General features: G+C 35.0%; 1 protein-coding gene across 1 annotated transcript in view; it reads left to right on the top strand.

The window, feature by feature from the left end:
- The window catches only part of LOC103899194 (usherin), a gene marked incomplete at its 5' end in the record, with an annotated part of 310,634 nt that overhangs the window by 114,306 nt on the left and 186,328 nt on the right, over positions 1 to 10,000 (top strand). Inside the window, 2 exons of the mRNA XM_019472152.1 lie at positions 5,398 to 5,549; positions 9,451 to 9,613. Coding sequence (XP_019327697.1) covers positions 5,398 to 5,549; positions 9,451 to 9,613 — 315 coding nt within the window. The remainder of the gene's footprint in view (positions 1 to 5,397; positions 5,550 to 9,450; positions 9,614 to 10,000) is intronic.

Here is a 10,000-nt window from a genome sequence, read left to right on the forward strand (position 1 = left end):
AGTGATAGGACAAGAGGAAATGGCCTCAAGTTGTGCCAGGGGAGGTTTAGATTGGATATTAGGAAAAATTTCTTCACTGAAAGGGTTGTCAAGCACTGGAACAGGCTGCCTAGGGAAGTGGTTGAGTCACCATCCCTGGAGGTATTTAATAGACGTGTAGATGTGGTGCTTAGGGACATGGTTTAGTGGTGGACTTGGCAGTGCTAGGTTAACGGTTGGACTTGATGATCTTAAAGGTCCTTTCCAACCTAAATGATTCTATGATTCTATGAAATACAATAAATACCTTGTTAGGAAAGCTGTGAATCTGAACTGGATGAGCAACAGATGTGATAAGAATCAGGGCAGCTTTATAAAAGAAATTACATTCTTCTCTCCCTTGTCCCTTCATCCATGGAAACTGGAGGTTTCAAAAGCCTTGATGACAACACTGTTCACCTCTATATTGGGGTTTTGAACAATGCATTTAGGTAATTACCAAGTTTGCCATATAGCCTATTCCTCTGTAATCCCAAATACACCCTGTGTAGGCCTCCTGTGTGTATTTCTCCCCTTTAAAAGTATTCTCTGGTATTTTCACATCTTCTCACTATTTGAAGCCTATAGAGTATTTTTCCCTTGGTACTGTTGTTATTTTTTGGTGATATGTGGATACCATGCTTGTTGCTGTTAGAGGGTTTTCCTTAGGGTCAGAACTGATGGAAGGGATCAGCGAAGTCAGCTGTCGTTGTCCTGGCCTTGCAGGGAAAGGCTGCTGCTTTTCACCTGTGAGCTCCTGCTGAGTGGTTAAGAGGGGAAGAATTGCTATCTTATGAGCATTTGGCAGCCAGCAGGGCATTAGGGGAGCATGGACTGTTTTTTCACCATAGCATGCTCACACTTGCACAATGATCAAGAAGGGATATGCAGATTTTCTCTCATTTCTCTTCTTTCTTCTCCTCCACTTTTTTGGGAGTTTCAGAAAGATCATATAGCTAATAACACATTTTCCCATTTTCCTATTTCTTTCTTTTCAATTTCCTATTTCCATCCCTTAGTTCGTAAAAAGAATTTAAAAAAAAAAAAGTTCTAAAACTTTTCACTGAGCAACTGCTTAATCAGGAAAGCTTGCATCGTTCAGTGACTTTGTTTTGTTCATTCTCAGCATATCTTTTAGGCTGCCAGTGGCCACGTCATTTATAATCGCTCTCTGTGTCAGTATTTTAAAACTGTGTAGGAGGGTGAAAAATACCATAGTTGAGAAGACTGAAATATGAGAAAGACCAGCAGCAGGAACTTTCCCTTAAATTTTCTTACTTCAGCATTTTACTGGTGTATTCTCATAGTCAGAAGTTCTAATGCAGCTCTGTTTTTTTTTCAAAAAGATAGAAACCATTTCCCACTTTTGACTTAATTTGTTCAAACTTGGTGAGTTTCAGTCTACTAGGTGTAAGTAGTGCTTTTTGAAATTACTGAACTTGGCTTTGTTTCAGGTGGAAACCTCAGAATTGCAAAGATTTGCATCTCATAAATTGTGATCTCCTTAGTAGATCTCTGGGGCCATTCCTTTATCTCCCTCCTCCTTTCTTCTGATACTTCTGATACTATGACAGAAGTTACTGTTTACTTCCATGGGCTGAGGAAGCTTATTAGCTGTTGCTGATGTTGAACGGGTGTGTAGGCTGACTGGGGTTTGGACAGCATAGACTTTACTATGCTCTCTTGATATATAGGGAGTCCAGCTGCTTGCCACCAATTAGAAAAAGTTAAGGGGGATTAATATGCTACCCTTGAGGCCAAAGGTGGCAAATAGCATTACAGGCTTCTTGGCTTCTTCATAAAGATGGTGCAATGCAGGGAGTCAAGCTTTGAGATAAGGGACCATCTAGACGTCAAAGGCTAATGTTATCCAAACATGGATATTGAATTTAAGGCCAATTTACATTATTTTGTGAAAAACATTGATTTCCTAGAAAATGGGAAACGATACACCTAATTCTTTGTTGAAAGTTGTTTCAGAAATGTCATTTATGTACCAAGTGTAGGGCAAAAAAAACATTTGGAAGACAATATGCTGAATATATTTGTAACATGCACATTTTCTTTTGTCTTATTTTCAAACCAACAATAAAATGGCTGATGGGATGTGGCCCAGGCCACTTTACAGCAGAACCCTCCTCTATTTCTATCACATGTATGTCACATACGTAGATAGTACAATATAAGCAATATTGACCATTTAGTTGAGGGCAAGATATGGAGAGGCTTGTGAAATGACATGTGGCATCAGATATTTTGTTTTGAGCCTTTGTATTCTAGTGGCCTCAGTAAAGAATCATATATTCTTCAGAACACATCCATTATAGTCTCACCATGTAGTTTGAGGTCTGCTCTTTTAAAATCCATTCACGTAAAAAAGTGACCGTATCTCTTTTCACCATTGAAAATTTTCCTTAGATGGTCACTTCTCAAAAACTTCACTTTACTTGTGTACAGGTCATAGAAAAAAATCAAATCTTGATCTGCACTGTATCTTCTAAGGCTATATGGAATTTGTATAGGAAATATTAGGTATAGTAAAAACTGATTTATAAAATTATTCAATGAACTAATCCAGTACTTGTTCCTGCAAATCCTTGTGCTTGCGAGAGATGACTTGTGTTTGTAGTCAGTGAAATTGATGTAAGTACAAGTATGTTTGCTTAAGATTTGACCTCTAGATTGTACCTTAAGAGTAAAGTGCTTGTGGCACTTTAGATTCAAAATCTCTTTTCATCTTTAATGTCTGGAATATCATTGACAGATTATATGGCCTTACCCAGGGAGGGGAGAGGAGGAAGAAAAAGGGAAGAGTGTGTAGCTTTCTTCAGTTTAAGCTTAATTTGCATTGTTGGATTTCTTTTCAAAAGTGAAACATAATTGTACTATAGTCAATATGATTTTGTCTTCAGTGAAACCAAGGTTTAATCTAGCTACCTAAACTTAATAATCATGAAGAAACTGCATCTTTTCATGGTGACCAGGTGTCGTTCATGAAGCCTTGTAAATCACAAAAATGTGCTATACTCTTCAATATTTCATGGATGGTAAACTTCAGTAATATCTAGCAAGCCTTCAGAAGTATGTAAACTTTGGGCCAACTTTGAACTTTTTCTCAGTATGCTTTGGAAACATATACTGGTGAAATAGAGAGGCTAAGCTATTTATTCCCGGCCAAAAAGAATTATTGCCTAATTTAGAAAAACGGCTTCACATCTCAAAGTCCGACTACTAGCACTTTTGTTCTGAAATGTACTTTTTTTCCTTCTTTTCATTCTGTAATTTTCTCCATCAGAGTCATATAAGGCAAAGGCAGAAGTAAAATCCAGAGATAATGGATCAGCTTATTAGAGATGATTGTTCTCTGACAGTACTGGGACGACTAACAAAAGCTCGCAGTGTTGACCAGCAAGCTGCTCCTCAGAGTGTGGATGCTGCATACTGCTGTGGTTTTAGGAACACTTTAAAATAATGGTCCAGTTAATTAATACTGAGTTACAGTGGGGATCCCATAGAGGTACATATGACACACACATTAATATCAAATGATCTCATTATGATTCATGCTGTTACCATAAATATCAAAGGAATTAATAATGATTTGTCCATTACTTTAAAGGGTTAGTGCTGCTGGTATAGGTCCTTGAAGTACTTCAGTGTGTGGGTTTTTTTCCCCTGTAAAACACATCCTTAATGCCAGCGTTCACATTTTTCTTCTGAGATAAATGTAATATTTTTTAACATATATATAATTTGTTTATTTAATGTAGGGCAAATATCAACCATTAATGCCCTTGCTTTACAAGCAACTAGACACAGAACCCCAAGGGATTTTTGCTTTAGGAAGCCTGTCAAATGTGGTAGGATTGATAGCGTGAGATTTACCAGGACTTCCTCCCACACACATCTCTGCTGTCTGACTTGAGTTTAGCCTCTCGCTTTTCTAGAAGAGAAAAGAATCGAGGATTCTGTGAAGCACTTCACCATACTCAGCTCTGCATTGCTTTAGCATATAAATCTTTTGAAGTATAACTCTTCAAAGCTCAGCTGAAACAGTTGTGTATACACTTTTATTTACAAAGCATTTCTCCATTCAGTAGAGGGGAAAATCTTCTCTCAGTTTCAAACAGAATCTTCCTCAATGTAGTTTCAAACAATTCCCTTTTAAGGGAAGGAAAGATGAACTGAGCTGTATTTTTACAACACGAAGATGTTTTCCGTAATGGGAAGATTAGAAGGCATCCTCTGAACTGAACTCACTTCTAATGAATCCTATAGCTTTGCATTTATTGGCCTTAAGATTTCACACTTAAATAGCTTTTAAAAAAGGAGAATATTCAGAAGTCAGAAATATGGAGGAATAGCCCTGAGAAAAAGGATTCCTTTGCAAGCTCAACTTCCAAAGTCTAAGCAAAACTGTAAAATTCAATCTTTAGTTCATTACATTCAAAACATTCTGTGTGTATAGTCTGTACAGGATTCATGCTATCCTATCCTGTACCTTTGGAAGAACAGAGATTTAGATTTCCTTATAAATGAGATAAGCAATCACCTGCAATTTTTGAGTTAGTATTAGCCAACTACACCAGAAGGACCATTCTCTCCTCTATCTAAAAGTCTTACTAATATTTATTTTGAGTTTGCAAATATGTTTTCTTTCTTTAGATTGAACAGGTAAGGAATAGTTTACTTCAGGACTTTTTCTACAGCATACTGAGAAGGAAACAGCAATCCATACTATTTTGTGGTTTTGTTTAGAAAAGTGGGTAAAACTGTTTTCCAAAACCGCCCCCCGAATTAATGAATTATCTAGTTTGTTGGCAAAATGCAGAAAATCTGAGATAATTATCAACAAGAATGAGTATCAATAAGGTGTTTTGTGTGACAAAATAATTTGTTACCGATTTATTGTAGCTATAGCATTCACCTGAGTTGCCCTTCAATGTTTCAATTATATTGTAGATGACTTTTTTTTCCCTGAGTCTAAAGCTGTTAAGATGTGAGATGGTTTTGTGTGTCTTTCCAGTTCTTGTTTCGATAGCCACATGCGGAGTAGGCTGTGAAACAGAATTGTCTCAGTTTTCCTGATTCCAAGGTGATGTTAGCTGCTATTCAGAAACAAGTTTGTTAAGGGGTAATCTTTGGAACAGTGTAATTTTTTTCAAAAGATGCAATCCACTTGCGAGGTTTTCAACAGTTAAAGATGGGAGAGTGTGTTTCTTCTAAGTGTTGCATACACAGTCCTGCTAAACGCTTACCTGCTTAACTGTAAACTGTTTGAAATACCACTACTACCACCCTAATGTCTGTAGCGTTAGTTTTCTTCTAATCTCTGTAGCTCTTTAGATATTAAGTGAGTGCTATCACATTGTTTTATAGGTATTATTACTAGTTATGGCTTGTATATGGATGGTGTTCTGATGCAAAATTCATCACAGCTAAGTTGTTATGCTCATGGACTTGCTCCTTGGAGTCTGCATTCCTTCAGAGTCCAGGCATGTACTGCAAAAGGTTGTGCTTTGGGTCCATTGGTGAGTACCTTAATTTGCATTCTAGGAGTGTAATAAATGTCAGATGGCAGTGAATATCAGAGTAAATGGTGATGATTCACTCTGGTCAGTACTAACCCATCTGGCAAAATGTGACATTTAAAAAAAAATCCTGTTTAAGAGCTGCTAAAGATTTGATAGGTCATTGTTAGGCACCGTTCCAAAGTAGAACATAGGTACAGTGAAGAAAGGCAAAATCTGAGGCTGAAACACACATTATTGAAATTAGATAGAGTTAATATGTTTGAAAGGTGCAGATGTGCTTTAGCCAGATTTATAAGGACGTATATAAAGAAAGAGTTATTGTTCCAATAATGAGCAAGTTTCTAGCTGCCTGACTGAAAGGACTGAAGTTAATTTGAGAATTGCAGAAGCCAGAAGTGGCAACAGGAGCAAGGAAAATATGGTGATCTGTAAATATCTTTCGAATGCAAGTATGTGATCGAAATATTATACTGGACACATTTTAACAGTCTTGTACAACACCCCATTTTTTCAGGCTTTGAGAATACAGGAATATTGAATTTGACATGTGAAAAACAAGCCTTCTGAGGCTTTTTTATTTTGTTAAAGGTTTTTAGATGTATATCTGAACTGATAAATCCAGTATGATTTCATAGTACTGTAGCTGATGAATAACCGGAATATCTACTATGCTTGGTTTTGTTTTCAAGCATAACAGAAAGAAACGTGTGTTAATGCTGAGATTTAATTTTTTGTTTATATTCACCTTTATGTGTGCACTTTTAATTTTGCTAACAAGAAAAGGAAGAAAAAGGAAAAAAAGGAAGATTTGGGAGTTTTTCACGTTGTTCTGTTTATTTTTCCATCATAATTAATAATATAAATATATTGTGCTCTGGAAAGAACTTCCAGGTTTTATTTTTATGATATAATTCGTTAGTCACATTTCCAATATCTGTCCAAAATTGCTTTCTTTCAAATGCTGGTAACATTGTCTATCTGTAGAAGACTAGACTTTATAACCATTAAACATTTTATAGCTTGCTCTACTTTGAAGGATATTTACTCTTAAAAGCTTGAATGGCTTTTTGCCAGTTTTTCTTGTACATTTTTTACAACTTCACATATACCCCAAAAGCAAACCTTGTTTTAAGGTATTCGATGTGCAATAACCTAATCCATTGTGTTAGTAGTGATGTTTAAGACAAGTTGTTACCAGACTTTGCATACAGATGAAATATGTATGTTTTCAGTACTTCTGTCCTATCAAATAGACATCAAAAGGACAGAAGAGAACGGCAGTAGTTAGGGTTTTAAAAAATATTTTTAGTAGCCTTTTTTCACATCTCCACTGAACTGCAGATTCGTAACTTGACTTTTGAAAGAATTCAAAGTAGGGGTCACTGTAGCTGATACTCATCTGCATCCCGTGATCAGTACGCAAACTGTTTTCCAAAGCCAGTGATCCATCTCTAATCACAGGAATTGAAGTACAACATCTTTATTTAGGCTCACCTAAGTGCTGCCAGGAAGTTAAAGCACTGCATCTTCATTTGATTTTTTTGAAAGATTTTTATATCAATTACAGAATAAATCCAACACTTAAAAAACCCAACCCAACCCAAACCAAACGTTTTGCCTCTACTCTAAATAGTATGGGAAACACCTCCCAGCAGTAAACTGATATGCTTCCAGCTATTTTCGTTGCTGATCTTGTGCTTAATGTGCCCTAATTGATGAACAAATGCTATGTGACTATCCTAAATATGGGATTTCTCCTGCTTATGTTTCTGAAGGTGGCTCTGAAGATCTTAATCAGTTATGAGAGCATTAGCAGTTACTGTGTTTCAATAACTTTTTTATTTGTTTTTGTTTAACTTTTCGGTGACTATGATTTATTTTCAAGTGAGATGTAAATTGGTAAAATGTAAATTAAGAAATGCTAAATTTTAATCTCTTTCTAGTAAATCCAGAATATTGTTGTTGTGTCTGTTCTAATTGGTTTTTGTTGCTTAAAAAGGAATAAAAATACGGATTATCAAGAAATAGTGTAACCTCTAATAGATTCTTTAGAGGAATTCAGATGATCTGAAATTCTGCTGGTTTTGAAATGTGTAGCTCTTGTAAATATCTTGTAAATACACAGAAATGGTCAACATTGAATATTTGTCATCTCAACCCACTGCTATTAAACTGAAATTTCAGGGGTTTAGCTTATGTGTATGCTAGTATATTTTTTTTAAACTTAAATGGATGACAATATTTTCCCAATAATATTATTATTCCTATCCTATGATTTAGTGTTACTTATATGATAGCAGAGTATTTTTTATTGTTATTAATAAACACATCTGAAAATATCACAGAATTGTGTATAAAGTAATGTTTAGGAAAAAAGAAAGAAACAGGTTTTCTGTGCCATATCTTTATATACAGAATGTACATATTTTACAGAAAATACTATTTTCAAAATACACTGCAGAGGTGTAGCTGTAGAGGATACTACCTGTACTGATTCTAAACAGCGTTTTAGTATTTTTTTTATACTGAAAAGTATAGTAGGTCATAAAGAAAAGGCTAGAGACACATACAGCTGTTGCAGCTGGTTAGGATGTGGTACAGATTGCTACAGATTCATACTGTTTTAAGAATACTTTAATCCTCTTCACTAGAAAAAATAGTTGGTATTCATTTCTCCATGTTTCTAATGTGGTGAGACTGCAGTACCTGCTTTTAGCAGCACAACTTTACAGGAAATTATTTTAGTTTAGAAAGCACAGTTTAGTCAAATTCTTCCATAAGGATGTTTTTGACTGAAATATCCAAATAATCAATGTGGCACTGATCCAATAAATCTGTGAAGCATTTGTTTATCTTTAAGCATGTACTTTATCCTGTTGACTTTACTGCAACTGCTTACCTATTTTAAATATAATAGAGTGTATGAATATAGAAGAACATGTAGAGATATTGATGCACATCAAAGATATAGCCTGGCACCTGTAAACAATAAACTCTCCAGATTTTACATGCTAAAAAGTAAAACATTCATGTTTCAAGGACAGAGAAAGTATGTTTGGTTATTTTGATGACAGAGCAGGTGTGGCAGATTAAAAATAGCATTTATTAGCACTCCCATGAACTTGCAGCTGAGAGCACTTAGAAAGGTGTGAAACCATCTTATACCTTAGAAAACACCAAATAAATAATGTATGAGAAACAAACTTGTTGCCATAAATAACATAATAGCAAATTATTTTGTTCTGTAGCACTGAATGTTTACTACAAGTTGTGAAATTTAAATACTAAATTTTCTTAATATTGAATGAGCATTTATTTATTTATATTAAAAAAATGTTTCATATCCATTACATTTTCCAGCTCTTTTACAAAATTTTGTTTTCTCTTAAAGATCTACTTTTTATTTCAACTTAAATTTGTTATGTGAAATTAGAAGTTAATTCAGGGAGCAACCAATATTCCGCAAAGGATATTTTTTCTCTATCAAATATCTATAGTAATTTGCTAAAGCATTTAAACACATGTTCCTTACAGTTGTCTTTTAAAATGCAGAAACTAAAAAATCTGTGGTCTTCTATTGCTGCTTCCTCCCCTAATGCTAAGCTGAGATCATTCATCCACATGAGGTGCAATGGTGTTTTCAAGAAATGAATCTTTCATTCTTTTCCAGTATTTATTTCCTGTTCCTTAGAGGGGTCTCCGTATAAAGTATGTTAGTTGCTGAACAGCTTCAAACATATGTAGATGAAAGAAAGTAAAATGATTTCATATTAGGACACCTGCAGTGTTAGTTACATTGTTTTCTAAAGAATAGCTTTTCTTAAAATTTTGCATTTCTCATTCCTTCTCTGTTTGTAAACTATGGTGACAAATCTTGACCTCATGGTTGAACTTACAGGTAGAAGCTCGGACCATGGAAGCTTCCCCCGAGGGAACAGTTGATATATTTGCTACTGTTGATGGGTCCAAAAAAGTTCAATTAAAATGGCTTGCCCCAAATAAACCTAATGGAAAATTGACCTACACAGTCCTTGTCACTGGTCTCTTCTACGCTGATCAAGGTATTTTTTTTCCCTTTATAGTAAGTCTAATGATAGTATTGATACTCCATTTCATTTTTTTAAAAAATTCCTTTAGCACTAATTTTTTCTGCTTTTTTTGCCGCTCCATTGATTATTTTAGAATTATCAATTTAATTCTTTAAGAACTGCTGCTTTGATTTATGGTGCTTTACATTTGTACAAAAACATAAATTGGCAAATAAAGATAAGCCCTCTGTGCTCATTTAGTCTCTAGATATACACATGGAGTCTTATCTCACAACCTTCGTTCAGATAAGGAAGCTATACTCACAAAATTTCAGTTGGTTTGCTTAGAAAAGTGGGAGCCATTCAAGAGAGCTGTTCATAATATGGTTGATTGTGGGTATATCTGAAATTTATATAAGC

This window comes from Aptenodytes forsteri, unplaced genomic scaffold (genome assembly GCF_000699145.1).
Source record: "Aptenodytes forsteri isolate BGI_AS27 unplaced genomic scaffold, ASM69914v1 Scaffold195, whole genome shotgun sequence".
Taxonomy (NCBI): domain Eukaryota; kingdom Metazoa; phylum Chordata; class Aves; order Sphenisciformes; family Spheniscidae; genus Aptenodytes; species Aptenodytes forsteri.